General features: G+C 42.3%; 2 protein-coding genes across 22 annotated transcripts in view; one reads left to right on the top strand and one right to left on the bottom strand.

The window, feature by feature from the left end:
• The window catches only part of PRR14L (proline rich 14 like), a 36941-nt gene extending 19407 nt beyond the window's left edge, over window positions 1-17534 (bottom strand). For 2 of the 8 annotated variants that reach the window (XM_075898012.1, XM_075898013.1), the window contains exons 1-3: window positions 15824-15943; window positions 13470-14006; window positions 4064-4145 (exon numbers count right to left, since the gene is read on the bottom strand). In XM_075898012.1, the coding sequence (XP_075754127.1) occupies window positions 4064-4145; window positions 13470-13970 (583 nt within the window). In that variant the 5' untranslated portion in view covers window positions 13971-14006; window positions 15824-15943. The other 6 variants (XM_075898014.1, XM_075898016.1, XM_014574783.3 and 3 more) reach the window with 5 other exon arrangements.
• A 164-nt stretch (window positions 17535-17698) lies between these two features.
• DEPDC5 (DEP domain containing 5, GATOR1 subcomplex subunit) overlaps window positions 17699-24146 on the top strand; it is a 65824-nt gene continuing 59376 nt past the window's right edge. For 8 of the 14 annotated variants that reach the window (XM_014574781.3, XM_014574775.3, XM_014574782.3 and 5 more), the window contains exons 1-6: window positions 18211-18741; window positions 19816-19903; window positions 21185-21231; window positions 21494-21579; window positions 22140-22223; window positions 22933-22982. In XM_014574781.3, coding sequence (XP_014430267.2) covers window positions 18684-18741; window positions 19816-19903; window positions 21185-21231; window positions 21494-21579; window positions 22140-22223; window positions 22933-22982 — 413 coding nt within the window. In that variant the 5' untranslated portion in view covers window positions 18211-18683. The other 6 variants (XM_014574773.3, XM_075898021.1, XM_075898020.1 and 3 more) reach the window with 5 other exon arrangements.

Raw genomic sequence — 24146 nt, 5'->3', positions numbered from 1 at the left:
TTTCCTACTTTGGTAAATCTGGATTAGGAATCCAAGACCTTTTAGTACAGGTGTTCAGTATGTTATGCTAAGACTGTCAAAGATATCTCATGCTCCATGAATACACTTAGCATTCTATTTATTCTCCGTCACTACTTAATACCTGGAAAGTGCCACCGTGTGCAGAACTCCTCCACCAAGGAAAGCATCCAATGAAGCTTGCAGGTCTATCTTAAAGAACTAGTAAACATATGAGTAGAGGTTCAATTGCATGCCTTACAATTTCCCTTATAAGTACTGCAGTGCGTATCTGCCCATAGAGCCGTCACAGCTCTTACAGGTAAAGGAGCTAGCCTTGAAGGAGTGTAAGAATTCAAGCTTTAGAAGTTTGATCCACTCACTTTGATCCACTCAGGTACAGACACCTAAAAGGCTACCTGGATCACCAGGCAGCTGGTACAAAATGAAGATACTGTAAGATCAGACTGTACCAAGATGTACTGTATATTTGGAGTGCCATTCTGACACCTACAGAAGATTCTGCACTAGTGCAATATTCCACATACCAGTGGCGTAGCCAGAAGGGCTCATTTGGGAGAGCCCTGATTTCAGGTGGGTGGGCAATGCTGGAATAATTGCCTCCACCTGGCTGAGTGCAGTAAGCCCCAGTTCCCAGATCCTGTTCCTTGACAGCAGTACTTTGCAGAGCGGGGTAAACCCCAGCTCCACTCCCCTGCTAGAGCGCTGGATGAGTTGGCTGGGGTGAGCCTGGAAGCAAATAGGGTAGGCCACGGCTCACTTAGAGTCACCTGTGGCAATACACGTCAAAGATTAATTAGCCATCATTTCTATCTTTCTGGTGTCAGGACAGAACAAAGTTTTATCTTCTGTTGAATCCAGTGCACCGAATAGGGTTGCAATGTGGGATTTTACAATTGGATATTTTAGATATATTGTCAAGTCCTGTTCTAGGGACTTCAGAACACATATTTGGTTTGACATGCACTGCATAACTGAACTTATTGGTTCTTGAACCCATGACCAGATTCTAGACTAGAGAGTGCTGGGCAACCTCATGTGATGTAGGTAAGGTGGTGAAGGAGGCCAGCCTGTCCCTTTTCAATTATTTCTTTTCTTCGAGTGCCGTGTAGCTAAACATCACTTTTCTCACTCAGGCTCAGAACTGGACTTACAAAATGTATAAATTCTCCTGAAGAAAGGAACAGACAGAACAATAGACTAATCAGATCAGAAGATCAAGGTTCTTTGGCCACTAAGACAATCAGAATCACCTTGGTCCTCTTCTTGCTGATTGTATAATTTTGCAGAGTATGAACACAGGTGGCAAGACAAAAAAGCTGAAATTCTCGCTTGGACTAAATATTAATTCCCTTGGTGTTCCTTTTCCTGGAAAGAAATCTAGGTGACTTTTTGCTCAATCTTGACATAACTAAATCCAGTGAGAGTTGATCAAAAACCTGATGTGCAATTACAAAATAGAGATGAAGGGTCCTCTTTTTTGAGCCTATTAACTGTTGGTGTGTTTAGCTAGTTTATCATGACAGTAGAATTTCATTTTATGAGCCCGTGTCATGGTTCCTTCCTCCTTTTGTACTGGTTTCTCCTTTGTGTATGCATGCCAGCTGCTCAGGTGTCATTTACAGATATCAAAATGCTGTTCAGGTTCAGTAACCCTTTGACCAACTAGACATATTGTTCTTTAGTCACTTGCACAGAGAATTAACCATCTTTCCTGGAACTTAGGTGCCACAGGTTGATAAAACTGGTGAGATATACCAAGACAATGAGAGAAGAAAATGGACAATTTCATAGAGAGAGTCCTGTCCAAACAGCATAACATTTAGTAGAAACAGTCTTGGGCTTTTTGCAGTTCCCTATAAGCAATAAAGCTTTCTTTTGTGAAATTAAATGGATGAGGCAGTCAGCTGTAAACTATTTTGGCTAGAAAAGTATGTAGCTCAAGCATGCACAAAAAATTCATGATTACCTTAGGCTTTATTCTTAAATATGGTATACTATATATGTATAGTTTATTCCATACATACATGTTAGGAAGCAATAAAAAAGGATAGAGAATAAGACAGAATATTTTATTGCCTCTATATAAAACCATGGTATGCCCACATCTTGAATACTGCATACAGATGTGGTTGCCTCATCTCAAAAAAAAGATATATCGGCATTGAAAAAGGTTCAGAAAGAGGGCAACAAAAATGATTTGGGGTTTGAAATGGGTACCATATGAAGAGAGATTAAAAAGACTTGGACTTTTCAATTTAGTCACCTCTTTTCTAAGGGGGGATATTATGGAGGTCTATAAAATCATGACCTGTGTGGAGAAGTGAATAAGTTATTTACTTGTTCCCAGAACATTAGAACTAGGAGTAGCCTAATAAATAAGCAGCAAGTTTAAAACAAAAGGAAGCTTTTCTTCATACAGCACACTCCTTCTTGCAGAGGATGTTGTGAAGACCAAGATTTTAACAGGGTTTAAAAAAAACACTGTACATAATTCAGAAATGTTATCAGTGTATATACAGAAGGCATAGAATTAAAGGCTGCATGTGCAATCTTAACTGAACATTTTCTGACTTGACTATTAGAGCGGCAAGTATAAGGGTTTCTTAACTTTAATTTTTTTTGAAGTAGATAAATCCAAGATCTGCTGACTTTTTAAAAAAACAAATTCCATAATCTGGAACCTACCTGATTTAACACCACTATAATTCCTTCTCCCAACCACCTTCTGAGATTTATAAGATTGAAGGCCCCTGCCTTGGTACCATGCAAAACATGCAACAGCCCTCCTTGGTCTCTTTGGGAGTGTGTCTGAAATAAGATACGCAATTTGCATAGCTCAATTTGCTTATTTTGTCACTTGCCGCCATCTACACAGTGCCAAATTTTGAAATAAAGCACAATTCCGAAACATCCCTTAACCTCATTCTACAAGGAGTAACAGGGAGTCTGAAGTAATGGGCTTGCTGTGAAGACATGGGATAGCTATTTCAGGATACTCCAAAATCCCGAAATAACATTGCAGCATAGATGTACTCTTCATTGCACTCTTTCCTATGCTAGGTGGTCAATTATAAACACGTACAATGAAGCAGTTTTTCTACCTGGCATTTTATGAATTTAGTAAAACTTCATGGCAAAATATATGGTGCATCATGGAAAATTCTCAAATTAAAACTACCTGCATCAGAACACATCTTAATGAGAGTTATTTCCACAACAAATTTCATTTTGTGTTTACTTCTGGTCATTACAGAGATAGTTTTGTTCAAAGGGAAGTCACAAGATTTGGGATAGAATTTTCAATTTCTTTATTTGCTCAAACTTAATGACAAGAATTCACAGAACAGCTGCAAACAGATACATCTGCAGCAACCAAATTGCATGCATACACAGACCAAATAATCTATTTGAAATTTGAGTTCTGTTAATATGATGCCAACAGAATCTGTCATAACTGAGAATACAAGATAGAACAGGAGAGAGAGAATACCCATCAGATGAAGGTAAAGTGATCAAAGCATTTGTGGTCAGAAGCATACAGGAATGGATCATTAACAGGAATACCAAGTTTGGAAATTGCATATTCTAACATGTTACCTGGTGATGGAGTCATTCATTGTTTGTTTTGTTTCCACCTCTCTACCATCCATATTTTCATGTATGTTGGGTTTTTTTAGAAATAAGGTTATAAAAAAACCCCACTGATTAATAAAAAACCCCCACTGATTAACAAGAGCATCTACACTGGAATCAACAAGTATTTCAGACTAAGAACTTCTTAACACACACGCTCTTCATCAAAGCATTTCAGTCACATGAGCACAAGGCCAGGAAAGAGCATTGGAGTAAGCTTGCTATTGTTCTACACTGCTGGTTCTCCCAACTTTTGTATTGTGACCCCTTTCACACAATCTCTCCTTATAAAATACCAACTCCCACTACCAAAAAGATCAGAGGAGCTATTCTTGCAATCATTCACACTACACTCTGAAATAAAGAGGATCTTGAGGAAAAAAACAAGCTAAATATTTGAAATATGCACCTTTACTCTTCAGAGGCTCTGCCATTTCAGTGCAGCAAATTCTTGAAACTTCTTTCCCACTCTGGTTTATCTGAGGGTCCTCCTGAAATAAAGGAACAAGTCACTAAGATACCAGCAACACCCGAGACTGACTAATAATAGTTTTCAGAGACTATTACTAAACTTCAGGGACTGTACCTGCTCAACCAGTCCTTGCTCTGGACGTAGAAAGTAGATTTTGGGGGTGAAATGGAGGGAGAAAGTCACACATTCAAACACATTTAGGAAGGTTAATAAAGGCAAATAAACAAACTGTAAGCACTTAGCATGGAAACTTTCCTTCCTTTCTGAAACACTGTTGAAGATACCATATTGGTCTTTCCTATCCTCAGGGAGAGAGGTATGTCCAGAGAAGATTTAAACTGAACACCAATAAAGTCTTGGCAAAGTAGCACCTAGAGCAGTAAGTAGATTTAAATACAATGAAAAGTGTCCCAATATGAAACAGAATGATAATCATTCATTAAACCCCAAATCAATCATAATCAATCATAATTCCCCTTAATAGAATCCCTTGTACAGGTGAAAAAAATATGCAGAAATTACCCTACTCACTGAGTTACCAGTTTCTATTTGGAATAGTTAACTATCAAAACCTTAATCTCTTCATTTTCTGAGTACTTTAACGCTACCAATTTACTATTACATGAATAGTTTTATGCACTACGTTTCCTAAATTTTGTTGAGGGATGAAGGAACACACACAGGAGTACACATTCTTTAGATACTACTGTTTCTAAGAATGGCACACTTCTTTAAAATGCACCACTGAAATATGGACAGTTCAAGAAATTTACATGGAACAGATGTACTGGAGTCTCCCTGTACTGGTTAGATGGACTAGGGAGAAGTGTGGGGAACCATGTCTCAGGACTAAGAAGGTTATCCCTAGGACCATCCTCCATTAAGAGGAGGGCTCTACAGAATTGCCTAGAGTTTCCCAACCTATGGGTCAGGACCCAAATATGGGTTGCCATTACATTTCAAAAGGGTCACCAGGTGTCTCCCCAGGTGGCTCTTAAGGAGCCAGTCACACATTTTTTGAATTGCCCTGGGTCACCAAGTCTTCCTGAATTGTCAAAATGGGTCCCCATCTGGAAAAGGTTGGGAACCGCTGGGGTAGAGGCTCATTTTCTACCCAGAAGGGTCAATGAGCAGCCTGGTAACCTAATATCCAGTCATCCATTTAAAAAGAGTACAGCGTCAACAGCCACTAACTTGGATGTTGGATATTTAAACAGATCTATAATCATTGAGCATGCACTCAAGATTAACAAAATCCTGAGAGTAAGATCTGGAATGGCTGAGCAAGGAGACAGCAGCTCCAGGTTAAAGTCTACGAAAAACATGCTGTTTTCTGACAGTATCTTCATTAGCACTCACATCTATTCATCCTTGTCTGGCTCAAAAACACATTTGAGAACTTAATTCAAACTTAAAACTAACCACAAATTTTAGAAAAGAATTCAAAGTCTTATCTTGGACTACTGATGAACCATGGGAAAAAATTAGAATCACAGAATACTAGAGCTGGAAGGAACATCAAGAGGTCAAGTCCCTCTGACTATAACAGAGTTAAAAAAAAAAAAAAAAAAAAAAAGATAAATTCATGGAGGTTAGGTCCATAAAAGGCTATTAACTGTGGGGTAAGGAATGGTGCCCTTGGCCTCTATTTGTCAAAGGCTGGAGAAGGATGGCAGGAGACAATCTGTTTGATCATTGTCTTTGGTCCACCCCTTTGGGGCACTGGCATTGGCCACTGTCAGAAGACAGGAGACTGGGCTAGATGGATCTTTGGTCTGACCCAGTATGGCCATTCTTATGAGTTCAATCCCCTGCCCTCATAGCAGAAACAAGCACTGTCTAGAATGATTATCCCTGATAGGTGTCTCTAATCTGCTTGTCAGTATCTCCAGCGATGGAGATTCCACAACCCCCCCAGACAATTTATTCCAGTGTTTAACTACCCTGACAGGAAGATTTTCCTCGTGTCCAACCTAAACTAATCAGTACCGGGCAAATCAGTTGAAACAACAGTATAGAATAAAATTCTCAGACACAGAAAATAATTTATTGGGCAAAAGTCAACATGGTGTCTGTAAAAGGAAATCATGTCTTACTAATCTATTAGAGTTCTCTGAAGGGGTCAACATACATGTGGACAAGGGGGATCCAGTAGATATAGTGTACTTAGCTTTCCAGAAAGCCTTTGCCAAGGTTCCTCAAAGGCTCTTAAGTAAATTAAGTTGTCATGGATAAGAGGGAAGATCCTTTCATGGACTGAGAACTGGTTAAAAGACAGGAAACAAAGGGTAGGAATACATGATAAATTTTCAGAATTGAGAGGTGTAGCTAATGGTGTTCCCCAAGGGTCAGTCCTAAGACCAATCCTATTTAACTTATTCATAAATGATCTGGAGAAAGGTGTAAACAATGAGGTGGGAAAGTTTGCAGGTTATACTAAACTGATCAAAGTATTTAAGACCAAAGAAGACGGTGAAGAACTTCAAAAAGATCTCACCAAACTGAGTGACTGGGCAACAAAACGGCAAATGAAATTTAATGTGGATAAATGTAAAGTAATGCACATTGGAAAAAAATAACCCCCATCTATACGTATAATATAATGGAGGCTAATTTAGCTACAACTAATCAGGAAAGATCTTGGAGTCATTGTGGATGTTCCCTGAAGACGTCCAAGCAGTGTGCAGCAGCAGCCGCCAAAAAAAAAAAAAAAAAAAAAAAAAAAAAAAAATTGAACAGGATGTTAGGAATAATTAAAAAAGGGATAGAGAATATAAGATGGAGAACACTGTATTGCCCTTCTATAAATCCATGATACGCCCACATCTTGAATACTGCATACAGATGTTGTCTCATCTCAAAAAAGATACACTGGCATTAGAAATGGTTCAGAGAAGGGCAACTAAAATGATTAGGGGTTTGGAACAGGTCCCATAGGAGGAGAGACTAAAGAGACTGGGACTTTTCAGCTTGGAAAAGAGAAGACTAAGGCGGGATATGATAGATGTCTGTAAAATCACAAGTGGTGTGGAGAAAGTGACACCTCTCCTCAGCCCCAATGAAACGTTAACTATAATATATTAACGTTAAGACTAATACATATCAGTTTACCATTTAGCCATTTAATATATTACATCCCTAATTCACACCATACAGCTGATCTTAGAAGGTGCATACTAGGGATGTTGGATGTTATTTTAGTAATTGCGTAGCCACAACAATGTTTAGTGGTTACGCTGTTACTACAATAATCTCCCCTGAGGGCATAGCCAGCAGCCAGTGTGCTCCCAGCTCCACTCCCAGGGAGCCTCCTGCCATCCTGCACTGATGCGTCTGTATCAGAGGCAGGAGCAAAGGGTGGCAGGCAGAACTCTGGCATCCTGCCTGCTCTCTCCCCACACCCTCCGTGCTGCTGCCTCTGATACAGAGGCTGCGGTGGGAGGGGACAGGCAGCTCTGTGGAGCCAGCACACATGGAGAGCTGGCTTAAAAGCCAACTTCACACCTGCACCGGCTCCTACCTGCCCCCTCACCCTCCGCACTGATGCCTCTTCCTATCAGAGACAGCAGCATGGCTGGGGGGTGAGGGGCAGGTGGCTCCATAGGATTTGGTACTCATTTGGAGCAACTTAAAAGCCAGCTCCCACCTCACCCCCCCCCCCCAACTTCCCCCGCCTTGGTTGCCTCTGATACAGGCTTATCAGTTAATCATTTAAACTATACACTAACATCCCTAGTGTGTACCCTTTAAGCATGCACAATCTAAGGTGGTTTGAAGTATGCAGTTCTGTGCAGACCTTCCATAATGGGCACAAATAGTGAGTTAAATGATATGTTTATCCACATGAGTTGTATGGAGAAAGTGAATAAGGAAAAGTTACTTGTTCCCATAATATAAGAACTAGAGGCCACCACATGAAATTAATGGGCAGCAGGATTTAAACAAACAGAAAGTTCTTCTTCACACAGCACATAGCCAATCTGTGGAACTCCTTGCCTGAGGAGGTTGTGAAGGCTAGAACTAGAACAGAGTTTAAAAGAGAACTTCCATTAATTTATCTAGTTAAGTCCATTAATGGCTATTAGCCAGTATGGGTAAGAAATGGTGTCCCTAGCCTCCTTTTGTCAGAGGGTGGGGGATGGATCACAGGAGAGAGATCGCTTGATCATTACTTGTTTGATTCACTCCCTCTGGGACACCTCACATTGGCCACTGTCAGCAGACAGGGTATTGGGGTGGATAAACCTTTGGGCCGACCCATTATGGCTAATCTTATATTCTTAAACTTCTTTTTCTGCAATTTAAGACCATAGATTCTTATCCTATCCTCAGAGGCCTAGAACAATTTTTCCTCCCTCCTCTTTGTAACACTCTTTTAGTTGAAAACCGCTATCTATCATGTCCCCTCTCAGTCTTCTCTTCTCAACTAAAGAAGCCCAATTCTTTCAGTCTTCCCCCATAAGCTCATGTTTTCTAGATCTTTAATCATTTTATTGCTCTTCTCTGGACCGTCTCCAATTTCTCAACATCTTTCTTGAAGTGTGGTGCCCAGAACGGGACATAATATTCCAATTGAGACTTAATCAGCACAGAGTAGAGCAGAAGAATGACTTCTCCTATCTTGCTCACAACACTGTTAATGTATCCCAGAATCATGTTTGCTTTTTTTGCAATGGTGTCACTGTTGACTCATGTTTAACTTGTCCACTATTACCCCTAAAACTCTTTCATAAGAACGGCCATACTGGGTCAGACCAAAGGTCCATCTAGCCCAGTAGCCTGTCTGCTGACAGTGGCCAGCACCAAGTGCCCCAGAGGGGGTGAACCAAAGACAATGATCAAGTAATTTGTCTCGTGCCATCCATCTCCAACCTCTGACAAACAGAGGCCAAGGACACCATTCCTACCCCCTGGCTAGTAGCCTTTTACGGACCTAACCTCCATGAATTTAATCTAGATTCTCTTTAAACTCTAGTTCATTGATAAGGTCATGCAAGACTGGGTCAAATACCTTACTAAGTCTAGGAATACCACATGCACTGCTTTTCTCTTATTCACAAGGCTTGGTATCCTATCAAAGAAAGCCATCAGATTGGCTTGACATGATTTGCTCTTTGCAAATCCATGCTGGCTGTAACCTATCACCTTATCTTCCAGATGTTTTCAGACATATTCCTTAATTACTTGCTCCATTATCTTCCCTAGCACAGAATTTAAACTGACTGGTCTATAGTTGCCTGGGTTGATCTTATTCCCCTTTTTATAGATGGGCACTATATTTCCCATCTTCTGGAATCTCTCCTGACTTCCATGACTTTTCAAAGATGATAGCTAAAGGCTCAGATCCCTGAGTATTCTATGATGCATTTCATCAGGCCCTGGTGACTTGCAGAGATCTAACTTCAGTAATTTTTTAAATTTTAACTTCTAAACTGACCCCATTTACACCAGCATTCACTAGGTTAGGCATCCCATCCTGATCCATCTTCTTGATGAAAACCAGAACAAAAATCATTAAACACCTCTGCCATTTCCAAGTTTCCTGTTGTTTCTCCCTCTTCACTGAGCAATGGGCCAACTCTGTCCTTGGTCTTCTGCTTGTTACTAATATACTTTCTAATCTTTCCCCTGGATAGCTGTGTTTGCTTATATTCATCCTTTGTATTTTGACCCAGTTTCTACTTTATACAATTCCTTTGATTTTTAGATCGTATAAGAGCTTCCAGTTGATCCAGGGTGATCTCCTGCCATACTTTCTACCTTTTGTACACAGTTAATGTCCCTTTTAAAAACTGCCAATTCTCCAGTTGTTTTTTCCTCTTAGTCTTGCTTCCCATGGGACTTACCTACCAGCTCTGAGTTTATTAAAATCTGCCTTCCTGAAATCCATTGTCTTCATTATGCTGTTCTCCCTTTTACCATTCCTTAGAATCATGAACTCTGATTTCATGGTCACTTCCTCCCACCCTGCCTTCCACTTCCATCTTCACCTCAATCCAAGTGTATTCATTTTTAATATACAGGGCAACATCTTTTTTCCTGCCTATCCCTCCTGAGCAAGCTGTACCCTTCAATCATGTTATCCTACCAAGTCTCTGTGATACAAACTATGTGATAGAAGTGCTAATAAACAAACACAGCAAGTTCTTAATTATTCCCTATACTTCTTGCATTTGAATATAGGCATCTGTTGTGAGCATAGGTGGTGGCTCACTGACCCTGAGAGGTAAGAAGCCTCCTCTGAGCCCGCGTGGGCCAAGCCATGGTCTGCCCATTTAACTCCCTGGAAGCCAAGGGGTGGTGCAGGGAAGATAAAAGCCTTGCCCAAGAGTTCAGTGGTGTCTCAGCCCTCACAGGAAGCAGAAGCCTGCCCACTTGGACCTTGGAGAGGCTGAGGACTGGCCTGGACCACCACGCCCAGGCTCTGAAGAAGATCTTCTACACCTTGCCCAAGGATTCAGACTACCAAAATCCTGAGAACCAGCAGCCAGCACTGAACCAGACAGATGCTGAGGGGGAGTTAGGCAGTGGCCCAGGGGGAAGCTGACAACTGTAAGGCTGATCTCATAACATTTTAGAGTGTATCAGTGTGTTGTGGGTTGGATCTCTGCAGGCCTTCATGGCAGCCAGAGCTGCCATTGCTAGGTCCCTGGGCCAGGACTTGGTGAAGTAGGAAGGGCCTGCATCCCCCCCTGCTACCCCACATACATGATTGCAGTCTCTCCTTCCCCATTCCTGCCTGGGGAACTGCCTCCACTTGCTGCCCCATCCTGAACCAAGGCTTCACTAACTGAGACTGCTTTGCTCTTCTGTCTGCCCTGAACCAGTGCCTGGGGCTTATTGACTGTGGGACACTGTTCATATTGCTGCCTGACCTGCTCTCAGGGCCCCTAGTTTGGACAAAGCCACTAGACTTGTACTTACAGGCCTGAGCATAGGTCAAGGACTCAAGAGCCTCTAAGTATCTGAAGGCATCTAAGATACTTACTAATTTTGCCCCGTAGTTCTACCTTGTCCCTCCTTTATCTGTGCTATTATAGCCCATGCTCCCTCCCATTTCTGAGCCATCTCTCATGTTTCTTGCCTACTTGTGGGCTGTGGTCACCTGTCTCCATCAAACCTAGTTTAAAGTCCTCTTCACTAGGATGGCAAAGGAAATGAGCATGTGAAACAGAAGTTGTAAAGCCATTCTTCATCCTCAATGACAGCTTTTTGTGCTCAACCAAATACTGTAATAATGTGATCACATAGCAGTATTAAGTATCACATTCAATCTAGATATCACCATACATGTAAAGAAAGCATTTGCTAGTGTTTAGTTTCTTTAATTACACTTAGTTGAGTAGTTTTCACCAGATGCCTATGAAAGTGAATTCATTAATGAAGGCATTAGAATGTGACCAACTATATGTTCCTCAAAAAAATAGTTAATTACTACCCATTTCTACACCACTTTCCACAGAGACCTCAAAGTGCTTTCAAACTAGGGTTGTGAACATTTAACTAATAAGCACTTGCAGCTGGCTCCCAGGAGTAGGGTCACTCCACACCGTGGGTGCAGGTAACTAACTGCTGAGTTTTCAATGGTTACACATTTACCCAGTTACCCCTTTTAAACATTCCTATTGCAAACACTGTTTCAATACTGCTTACAATACTGGTAAGATAAAAGAAAGACTAAGTGACTTATCCTAAGTGTGGCAGCAAATAAGTTGCAAAGCTAAGAACAGAATCCAGGCCTTGTAACACCGTATCTTGGTTTTGAACCACTAGATCAGTTTCCTTCTTAAGGCATCAGCTAGATGGCAATTATATTTAGTAACTTGCCAGCAATAAACTAACCACAATTTTTAAATGTAGTCATGCACAATTTTTAAGTGTAGTCATGCTCCAAAACTGATAAGCAGATCAAAATTCTTAAACATCCTTTATTATCGATAAAATGATAATTCATGTACTACTATGTTCGCTAGTATATTCTGTAAAATAATGAAGTTGCAGTAAATATGAGCCTTAACTACAGTATTCTACTAATAAATCCTTGCTGAGAAATGGAGAGAGAGTATTGCCTTTGTGCATATTAATTATAAATGTATCCACACTAGCAGAGTTCTATTATATTTAATTGGCAATGATGAGTGAAGGAGACAGACTCTTCATGGAAGAAGCAGTTTTTCTATTTTGTCCCTTGGGGTAAGTTCTGGCTAGTGTGCACTACAACTTTAGCAGATACTGGACATGATTAAGCCCATATCACTTAAATTTTCAAAAGAAAATAGCATTCAATTCACAACAGTACTGTCCAATATTTTCAGCTCATGGAGAAACTAAGACAGACTTTCTTTCCCTTGGTGAAATGGATTTTGGAATTTTGTCGTCAATCTAGAACAAAGTTATGTAGTTATCTTGTCCTCCACATTGATTTGAAATTATTCAAAGCCAAAGCCAGAGAAATAGTGAGAAAATGCACCACTGATCAAAAGAGTCAGAACTGGAAAATAAGAACTTCCAAAAAAAAGTAGTAAGATTAGTCATATGTTCAGGGAGATTTCACTATGAAATCAGCTTTTATTGAACTGTAAAGAACCATCCTGGCTTAAAACGAAAACTGAAAATGTCTCCCATTGAAAACATGCTAATTTAAAAAAAATTTAGAACTCCTACTATTGGCTTTGTAGTTTGGGTACCCCTACTTTTGCTGGTAGGAAATAGGGTTTGTTCACTATTCCCAGTCAAAAAGCAAGAAGAGTAGTTAGAACTTAATTTTATAAAACAAAATACCAAGCTTTCACTTATAACTCCTCTCCCACACAAACTTTTAAAGTGATAGGGGATTTTGGGAAGAAATTCTGCTTAGGAAAAAGAAAACTGCAGCTATAACTGTTAAGTTACATAATCTGTACATTTAAACCCCTTTAATACATATTATAAGACACCAAAGAAACCTAATGTATTATGACATTTTAGATTTCAATGTATCATCCTCAATAGTTGGGAAGAGACATATTTGGCATCTGTTAAGTTTTTTTTTGGGGGGGGGGGAACACAGGGCATACTTTTTTGTTCTTTAAGATTTTGCTCTATACATTGCTACACACCAGCTAAATAACATTCTAGGAATATTTCTTCAAGTGCAAATAAAGATACTGTTTAAAAGGCAGGTAGTCAATTCAGGCATGAGTTTAGTAAAAATGAAACAATGAAGAGCCAAACAATTATTCATACAAAAAGATGCTATAAGAACATGACTGAAGAGAACAAAAAGCACACTGACACTGAATGCCAAACAAATTCCTCTGCTAGAAACTATGTACAAACATTCACTGAAACAAATGTCTCTTACCTGTCTCAACCACCGCTTTTCTTCAGAGGCTAAAGAACAATATCCAACAAGCTCTTGCTGAACATCTTGTGTTTTTTTAACAGAGCCTCTCTCTTCCTTCTGGCTCCTATTAGCACAGATGTCCTGCTTTCCCAAAATTCCAGTTTTGGCCTCTTCATTCTCAGCAAGATTTCTAGACTCCATAGACTCTTCAGAAAGAGATCCCACCACTTCCTGAGATATAAGCTTGCCCCCATTATCCAGATTATCAGTTTCCTTGGGGCAATTTTCTACCCCACAAATTCTGTGGCACTCAGACAGCAAACTACTATTATGTGCTAGCACAAGTGTTGATGCTTCAGGTTTTGCATCTAGTCTAACATTAGCATCAGATCCAGGAGTAATCTCAGTGGAGATGCTGACTGGCAATCCGTTGTACAATTCCTGTACCACAGCAGACATGGAGGAATCAAGGGGATGGGGGTGGCTTTTCTCTTGGGACTCTACTCCAGATGATAGCATCAGGGCAGATGAAGACTGTGCCTTTCAAAATTCACTCTAAAAATAAAGACAATACCAAATCACTTCACAGGCACACACATACACAAAATTAATCACTGTTTTGTTGTTGTCTGTGACAAAGATGCATACACCAAAAAGCAGAAGCACCAAAAAGAAAAACAGGTATTTAGAAGTTTGATCTCTTTTTAAGGTACTCACAGAAGGAGGCCCCTTCAATCAGCAAGCCAAAATATTTAGTCAGAATCTTTCAGTATTAACCTGAGCCTGAATAAATAATAAGTAACATCAAATGTAGTATGGCAATATTTTATTGTAACTGACTTAAATAAGAAACAAAAGCAGAGGAGCAATAAGAGCTTCAAATGTGTGTGTTCAACAAGCTATGTTCCAATTAAATTCCTGGTAAGTAAGGAATTACTGAACACAACAGTAAGTGCAGCACAAAACAAGAGCAAGATTTCTCTTCTCACATTGTAAGTTTCTCCTTACTCAACATCACTTCTTAGGTTAGGGAAAGTCTACATTACAAGGACAAGGTCCTGCCATGAAGGCAGAGGACTAGATTCAATGACCTCTTGAGGTCCCTTCCAGTACTAGTATTCTATGACAAGTTGATCTAGGTTATACAATTTGAGTTGCATTACTAATGCAATTCAAATTACATAGCTTAGATCTACTTACCACAGGTCCATCCTATGCTGGATTGACAGAAGAAATTCTCCCATCAACTCCCCTTACTCATCTTGTTTGGGTGGAGTACTGGAGTCTATGGGGAGAATGAGGACTGATTGATTTAGTGGGTCTTCAGTTAGACCTCTTAAATCAGTCCCCTATGGATCAACTGCCACAGCATTAATCCACCCAGTAGTGGAGACAAGCCTTTAGCCTGAAACTGAGGCTGTGTAGAGTATCTGAGTGTCTGTAGGAAATGGGAGGAGAGGTAATGCAGAGGGAAAAAAAGTATTTACTAGCCAGCAGTATCTGGAGCAGTGTTTTTCGACCTTTTCTAAACTAAAGTACCCCTTTAAAAAAGTACCCTGAGAACCTACAGTTTCAGACACATTTTTTCTCCTATCATTGCAGGGCTGACCCACAACATTTTGGCACCTAAGGAGGGGAGCTCAAATGATGCCCTCAAGTGGCTAAAACTTTGAAAGGTCTCAATACTCTGGGTCCTAGTGGCATCCCCCCAAAGTCTGGCACCTGAGGGGGCCGCCTCAGTTCACCTCATGGTAAGGCCAGCCCTGTACCATTGCAATATATTTGTTTAAACAACGTAATGGTAGCTGGGCGGGCGATGACATTTTTGGGTGTAAAAAGTACAAAAATAATAAAGTGCTGTAAAACTTAAAACAAAAATTCAGTTTTCTCCAAATTTCAGATGTGTGGACGTGCCCCCCAGACTTCTCCCGAGTACCCTTCATAGTCTTTACCGCAGGCATCTCAAGGGAAGTAATAGGCCATCAAGCTGGTGCTGCTCTCATCACCCCGGGAAGGGTGCAGAGGGCCCTGTGCCCATTGACACACTCACTAGTGGCAGCCCCACAGGCCCCCCAGAGGGAAGAACCGCCCCCCTGCCACAAGGGGCCCCGCCCCAGGCAGCCGAGCTCAGCGCCCCCCCCCCCCCGGGGCTGCCACGTCTCCACATCCCCCCCAGAAAGGGCCCCCTTGGTGCTAGGTCCCGCCCCCCCCCCACGGGCAGCCCCCCTTTCTGGGGGTGCCAGGTCCCTCCCTATCGGGAGCGGCCAGCTCAGCAGTGGGGGGGGGGGACAGGCCCAAGCCAAGGCCCCCCCCGGCCTAGAGTGCGACAGAAGCGCGACGGGGTGGGGGAGGGGCGCGCGGCGCCCCTTTACCTGAGCGGGCTCAGGCCGCCGCCAGCCTCGCGTCTTCCACCGAGCGCCGCTCTTTCCACTGCCCCCCCCCTCCGCTCTATGGTCACATCACTTCCTCGCCCAGCCATTGGCTGCCGCTCGCTCACCGCGGGCCAACGCCCGGCCTCGCTTGCGCGTCCGTGCGCCTCCCAAGACTCCCGGCGGGCTCTTCCAAGCGCCTCCCTCCGCGCGTCGGCTTCTCCCAGGAACCTTCCTCCCTCATTCCGCCACGGCTCTACCACGCACCTCCCTCCGCACGTCAGCCCGGCGGGCTCTTCTAGGCACCTCCCTCCCTCAGCTGCTGCAATTCTTCCAAGCACCCCCCCCCCGCCCCGTTCCTATCAGGCACTCTTAATATTCCTTCCCACACCCCAGCCCTGCGGGACTAGTGTGCCTCTCCCGCTGTCCCCTCACACCAGTGACATGCAGAAAACCAGCAGCACCATCCCATGTAGACGCCTTGTCGCCTACCACCAAGCAGATGGGCAGAAACACTAACATCATGCTATTTAGAGGCATGATATAGTGGAATACCTGCCAGCTTATGCACTAAAACGACATGTGTCCTATTATATGCAGCATGTGTGGATGAAGAGACATCAGAAAACTTAAAAATCCATCCAAAGTCTGACTCTCTTTCAGAAATGAAGAAAGGCATGAAAAAATTTATTTTGCTGGTTTTGCTAGCATTCCTCAAAGAAGACATATCACGTATACCCAGATTTAGGGTTCAAGCCATTTTCCATTGAAAGCATTGGCATAATTCCTACTGAGACAAGCAGGAGCAAATTTGGCCTTTTACCGGACACTTCACAATGATTATTTAGAACATTTAGCTTCTATTCATACCTCTAAAAACCAACCCACCTACAGCCCCCTCACAGCAGGTACTGCATAACTATATGATAAATTACAGCTCTGGTCTCAAAGAGCTTACATACTAAAAGTGAAACTCTGGCATTTCTCCTCATTCCTTTTTCTGATCCCTAAGATCATCAGGGCTCTTGTTGGTCCCACAATAGTATCAGTCCCATTATTTCTTGAAGTTACTTTCTTTTACTCATTCCTGGGAATCTATCCATGTGGGGACACCATTACGCCCTAATGAAGACAATTAATTTCTATACAAGAGTAGGGTCCACCATGATCAGTTGGCAGGATTTGGTCTCTGCTAGTAAACAGCCTAATCTGGTTGCAGGGGAAAAGGATCTGGAGGGAGCCAGGGGGAGGGAAAGAACTGAGAGAAAGCAAAGAGGAACTATGAAGAAATGATGGATGGGAAACAACTCATTTTTTAGTCCTGACAGCGGTCTGGCAACCTCTTGTTTATGTTTTTTTCACATTTCAAAACTGAATATGTAAGTTCACCCTAACAGCAACCAGATCTGCCAGAATACCCTGGTGTAATAGACTCACTGGGGTCCCCAGGGTCTGAGCGTACTCAGCCTGCTCTGGGGCTACAGGACTGTCTACACTGTAAAGGCGGCCTCGCTACCCCGCTAGAGCCGTGCCCCAGGACAACCCGCCTTCCCCAAGGCCCGGGGGCTGGAGGAACGGGCCCCCACGCTGCCCAGGGGCGGTGTAACGACGAAAACCGTCCCGCTCTCACCTGGTCAGGCGCGTCAGAGACAGTCCCCCGCGGGCTGCATTTCCCAGGCGCGGCCTCGGCTCACGGGGGGGGGGGGGGGGGGGGGGGGGGGGGGGAATTGGCCCCACCCGGAGGGGCTGCTCCTGCTGGGCGGCGTTCCCGTCCCTGAGACCCGCGGTGAAGCGGCCCTGTCAGTAGAAGCCGCTTGTTCCCCTCCGGTCTCTTATCCGCCGCCGCACCGGGCGGTGGTCACGTGACACGCGCTGTCCGCCACAAGTCCCGGATGAGGAAGTGAGGCAGCTGCGCGGGAGTCACCCCTCCCCCCCCGCCCGGGCCAGTGAGACTGGGCAAGTGGGGGTGGCTTTTCCCCTCCCCCACCCCTTCGCATTTGGCCGGGGGGGGGGGGTAGTATGTGCTTGTGGCTCCCCTCCTTCTCCACTGGGAGGAGGGGGATTTGCCTCCCTTCGGGGGTGGGGAGACCATGCTCAGGCAATTGCACCAGCTTCCCTCCAGCGTCCCTGGTGGGTGGGGGCGGGTCTGCTCCCAAAGGGGGCTCATCCCCCTGGCTAAGGTGGAGCCTTCGACCAAAGGAGACTGGACCCCCCGGCTTGGGGGTTTTCATGATTCCTGCAGCGCTGGCTGGGAAGGGGAGGGTGGCCTTTGCTGACCAGGGAGTTGTCATTCTGCAAGGGATTAAGTCCCGGGGATGAGATATTATTGACCCTAGGTATAGTCATTGGTGTGGGGCGTCAATCTGGGCGGGGGGGGGGGGGTTAGGGTGAGTTTGCAGCTCAGAAAAGCTGCAGCATTTTTATTCAAGCTTTAGACTTGAATGTTACTCTCTGCAGAGAATGTGTGGGTGAGTGCTCCTGAATCAGGCTGCATTTTCAACCGCTCATAGAAATTCTTCTCTAATTCAAGGTGTGGTTATTTTTTTTACGTGAAAGACCAAAATTCTATCATAATAATAAGTTATAACAACCCTGATGTGACCAGAGTTAAGCATATTGGCAAGTAGGAGATCTTAGGTAGCTATGGAACTGATGCAGGTGCATTTTCTGTGGAGTTGTGGAGTGTTCCTGGTGTTTCTCTGTGAGACTGGAACCTATAGGGCTAATTCTTGAAATATAGTGCTGTCAAGAGCTTTATAATAAGAAAAGGAGTAAGTTTCTTTGTGTTGTTTTTACTTACCAAGGAGACAGGATGTCATCTGTCTGCTTTGCTTGGAGTAGCTGAGAAGAACCAGGATTCAAAATGAGAACCAACAAGGTCTACAAACTCGTCATACACAAGAAGGGCTTTGGTGGCAGTGGTCAGTATCCATTGGTTCATAAGTGTTTTGGGGGCTGCTCATTTCATGATCAGTGATATAACTGGCAGTTTTCTATAATATTTTAATGAACTGTAAGGAAGCTGGCTTCCATTTTTGTTAAGCTTTTTCAAACAAAATTTTAAGGGAGGAACTTTTGAGTAATCTACTGTGTCACTGGTCAGAAGGTGGAAATATCATTGATAGTAGAATACGAACTAAAATGCACAAGTGCCAGTTCACACTTCTGTACAATATTAGCTTCTGTGACATAAAATAGCTTTAACACCTTTTCAGTTTTTCTTTTGTCATTTTGTTTTCCTTTTTTGCTATCCCTATTGCCTCTTGCTTAGCCACAGAATAGAGAGAGGCTGTAGTGGCTCAATTCTGTTGTTGCACGTGGACTCAGATTATGTGGGTCTCGCTAGCAGGACCTGTGACAGGTTTTCCACTTTATTTCTTTTTGAAGTTGTGTGGAGATGGAGCCTTCCATTTATCCAGGAATATTTTCTACTGATCAGTCAAGAAGATTGATGGCTTCCTGAGAGAGATCTGATCAGATACCTCTTGCTCCTCCCTTGATCAAAGTCTTGGTCATGTTGGTCATAAGTTAAATAGGATTCAAAACCAGCATTTCCTAAATGTACTTTCTGGAGATTTAGATGTTTCGTTGTCCAGTCTCTTTGTTTTGTTTACTCTCTGTCACTTTGGGATCACAATCGCAGCATGTTAATTAAGTTCTGTTAATAGTCCTTTGTAATTCATTGTCTCCATACCAGTCTTTTTGAACAGAGAAAAGCAAAAGGAGAGTGGAGATTTGGGTTAGTAAGCTGAGACTAGTTCCTCTCACAAACCAATATTGTATGACAATCCTATGACTGTGAACTGTAGAAAGGTCTTTTCCCTGCCTCCCTCCATAGAATTATCCTGTTTCTTCAGTTTGGTCAGAGTTAAGGATTTACAGTGTGTTAATTAACAGATGGATATGCAGCACGTATGCATTGTTAATTACCTGTGTTTTCATTTTTATCTGTTGATTGCAGTCTGCCTCACTGAAGTTTTCTTTTTGTCTTCCAGATGATGAACTAATGGTGAACCCCAAAGTGTTTCTTCATATCAAGCTAGGAGATGTTGTTGAGATTGCACACCCCAATGACGAGTACAGGTGAATTGTCTTTCTGCTAATATCAGTCAAGTTTAGCTGCGACACCTAAGATACTAATCTCTCTTTCCTTTAGTGTGTAACAATTTGAAGAGTGAGTAGACATTGAGGGTACGTCTAGACTACAGGCTTCTGTCGACAAAGAGCATCTAGATTACAACCAGTTCTGTTGACAAAGGAAGCTGCTTTGTCGACATGACAGTGTAGATGCAAAGGACAGTGTAGATGCAATGCCTTCTGTCAACAGAACTCTGTCGACAAAAGGCGTTATTCCTCGTAGAATGAGATTTACAGCTGTCAACAAAACTGCTGAGTTCTGTTGATGTTATGTCAACAGAACTAGGCGGCAGTGTAGATGCAGGTATAGTTTTGTCAACAAAAGTCCACTTTTGTCGACAAAACCCTGTGGTCTAGACACACCCTGAGGGACTACTGCGTATGCAGTATAGATATTTTGCTGAAGAACGCAGCTATGCTTTTCTGTTTGAAAGGAAATGAAGAGGTGACTTTATCAAATGGCCTTACAGAATTTCCTGGCCATACTTGGGATGAGTAACAGCTTTACTTGAAGTAGTTTCTCAGGCCTTTATTCTCCTGGTATTTATTTTCATGCTGTTATAGAGTAATGATTCTTTAATCCCATGGATCCTGAGAAATATATTTATATATTAATTAAGGATGTGAATGGTCAACTGGTGAGCATCACCCTTAATAGGTGATGATTAGCTGTTCTGGTTAACTTGTGGGGATTGGAGTAGCTCTTTGTCTATGGTGGGCCCAGAAATGTTGTAGGCAGAGGCTGCTCTGGGCGAGTTCCAATGTGTCACAAGAAGGAACAGCCCCTATCTGCAGTGGGTCCAAGAGGGCTGCATTCAGTGGCGGTGGGCCGCTCCAGTCCAGCCACAGAGGGAGAGGGATGGAGCGGCCTCCCTTAATTGGTTAACTGGTTAAATGTGAAGTAAGCTTCATGTTTAACCAGTTAACTAATTTAACAGGATTTTACATCCTTAATATTAGCATTAGCTCTATTTGGTTATTACTGTTCTTTATCAGACCAAGCATAAGTGATGTTTTAATTGGTTCTTTTGGATATTGTCAGGTTCTGAGTATCTTTTCTGTTAAGTGAATATTGTTAATGTTCTAGTTTATGTTCTAGTTTATCTCCAGTGCAGTACAACTAGCTGCCTTTACTGTGATGGGTGAATTCAAATTCTCCATGGTGACAGCAGGATAGTTAACTGGTTTCTTCATGTCATTGTTCGCCTTGTCTCTCTTGTGTTCCAGCCCTCTGCTCCTTCAAGTGAAGTCACTTAAGGAAGATTTGCAAAAAGGTAGGACTCCAGACTCTTGTAATGTGACTATAAGGCTTAACAGAGGAAATCATAGTGAAATTACCCACAATGTCTAGGTTAGAGGGTTTTTTTAATGACTCTCCCTATTGTAACTTGTCAAATCTTTGCTTTTCTAAAATATGTCAAAGTAACAGCTTGCTTTGTATGACCATAAGCAGGACCCATTCTTTCATTGAGGCTATTGCATGGGATTGATTAAATGGGAATAAGTATTCTCCATTTTTCCTCGTCCCAATGACAGAAACTATAAGTGTGGACCAGACTGTAGCTCAGGTATTCCGATTGAGGCCATACCAAGATGTTCATGTGAATGTTGTCGACCCAAAGGTATGTAACATTATAACCATGAATAATAATTCCCTCTGCCTCAGTACTTAGCAAGGAGGTAGTCAGTTATTTTTGTCAAGATCCAAACTTCAGAGAAGAAAATAAAAAACATAACAATGATAATAAGTAGAGAGAGATTTTTGGGGTTTGTCAAAAGCCTATGGTTTGCCTATTGACTACCCTAACTTAGCACAAATGGGAATCCATTAGATTTCTTATTTGCCTTAGAGTTAGAATAAAGGCTTTTTATGGTAGTTTTTTACAAAAAAAAAAAAATTTCTTTTGTGCTTCAGCTCAGTGCTGGGAGGCTAGGGAGTGTGCTTAGACCTTTACTTTGAAGTTTGCTGACTTCACTAATTCCCAGAATATGGCAGCCTGCCACTCACAATTATCTCTGCATTCCAGCCATATGAACTTTTTCAGTAGTTGTACTGTTAGGCCTTCCCTCTAGAGAGCATTTACTTGCTTTAAAAGGGCCTTTCATGTTTCATGAGGTGTTATATTGGCAATGCACACTGAAATCTATGTGTTGATTTTTTTTTTTTTAATTTTTTTTAAAGGATGTGACTCTTGACCTGGTTGAGCTGACCTTTAAGGATCAGTACATTGGGCGTGGGGATATGTGGCGACTGAAAAAAAGCTTGGTAAGAACTATAGCTGTAATGCGGGGGATGGAGGGACACTGCCTTGTCTCGCTGCCAAGAAACAGAAGGCATGATGAATATGACTTTTATGCATAGCTGATGTACAACTGAGGAAATGCACAAAGGCATTGCTTCTGAGTAACCTGTATCAGTGCTTACCATGCACTAGTAAGTGGGTCTTGGTTGGGAACTGTGAGTAAATTAGATTGCTTCACCATGTCTTTTTCTGGAAAAATTGTTCATTCCCATGGATCACTACAAGCCAAAAGGGTTAAGAGATATTCATCATGTTCTAAATTCTTTTGATAGAACAAAGAATATTTGGGAAAGGTTGGGTTCAAGTGAACTTCCGGCAAAAATGTGCTATAATTTATTGTTTCATGACATTGCCACTTGTTAAACGACAGCTGAGAATTTCCACATTTCAGGAGTGCAGCCAGTGTCCAATCAGATGAGCAGTGTACTAGATAATATAGCTGTTTCTCTTACTCTGGTGGCTCTCTGCTATATTCAGCTGTGTTGTCCATTTACTTACAAAAGCCCTAACGGGATATTCTATAGCTTGAGATATTAATTGTAAATGTGCTAAGTGGCCTCTAATATTGGAGTTGGGGTTTGGAGAGAGGGATCTGGGTCTTAGTATTCTACAACTGTTTCCTGTGAATCAGTCTGGTTACTTTTTCCATGATCTATAACTCTTCTCTTTTAGGTCAGCACATGTGCTTATGTCACCCAAAAGGTGGAATTTGCAGGTATCCGGTGAGTGAATTGCCCTGCTTTATTCTGATGAGTCAATGTAGAGAAGTATTTATATGTAGAAATATCTGACTGCACAAATAATTGAAAAGAGAAATGCTTTGGGGGTTTGTGGAGCTAAAGGTATGGTGGTCTAGCCATTAATTAATGAAAATGTCAAGGCAGAAAGCTTCCATCCTGCCCAGGTACAAAAAATGTACCAGTTGCCTGTGCCATTAGACCAGTGAGCTCAGCATGCTCGATGTGAGAATGAAAAAAGGGAAGGTATATTTTTCTGGACTCAAATCTCTGAAAAATTTTATTGTCTAATACATCCCTCTTGCCATCTCAAATGTGTAAGTATCCCCTTTTCCCCCAATTTATCTGTATAATCCACAGATCTATTAAATAGTCAGAAGAGACCATTGTGATTGTTTTGTCTCACTTTCTGAATAACACAGACCCTGTTTGGAGTTCTGTTGAGCCTGGCTGTGTCCTGAGGCTCCCTTTGGCTGGAAATGGCAAACTGGAGCCAATGGGAGCCATGGGGCTCGGTGGCAACAGAGCTTTTAGGTAGAGAAAGTGGCGGGGGCCCATTAGAGGCTTTCCCAAAGCATGGCCCTAGTTTATTCATAAAAGGGTCATGCAAGAGTGTATCAAATGCTTTGTTATTCAGTGGCATAATGCTTTGGTTACATCATAGGTGTTTACAGGATGCTCATTTCTGATCTGGATTTAAAAGGAATTAATTTCACTTGATAAATACAAACCTGCATCAGAAATTCTGAGCAGTATACAGAAGACCTTAAAGGTCCATGTTTGAATGGTCTTCTTGATGTCATTGGGAAACTTGTTCTGATTTTTCTAAGCGATGGAAGCTAGTGATGGAATAAATCTACTCATTTGGTTTAGGTGAATGTCACACAGATTGTCTTTGGTATGTGGTGATACTTGAATACTATTGTGAGAAGGTATTTGAGAGGGAGAAGGGGGGTTCTTTTGGATTGGTGTTGAGGTGGCAGGTGGGAGTGATTGTGGTAGGAGCTGTAGTGGGAAGTCACTTGGCACTGGTGTCACATGGGGTAGCAATTTAAAGTATGTTTTGTTTTGATGGAGTTTATCAAGAGATATTTAAGGACGATATTTACGTCCCAGTTGAATGCAATGTTTGTCCTATCTCTTTGGAAC

This window comes from Pelodiscus sinensis, chromosome 15 (genome assembly GCF_049634645.1).
Source record: "Pelodiscus sinensis isolate JC-2024 chromosome 15, ASM4963464v1, whole genome shotgun sequence".
NCBI lineage: Eukaryota > Metazoa > Chordata > Testudines > Trionychidae > Pelodiscus > Pelodiscus sinensis.
Note: the sequence above shows the minus strand (reverse complement) of the source record. Positions and strands in the feature narration are given on the sequence as shown.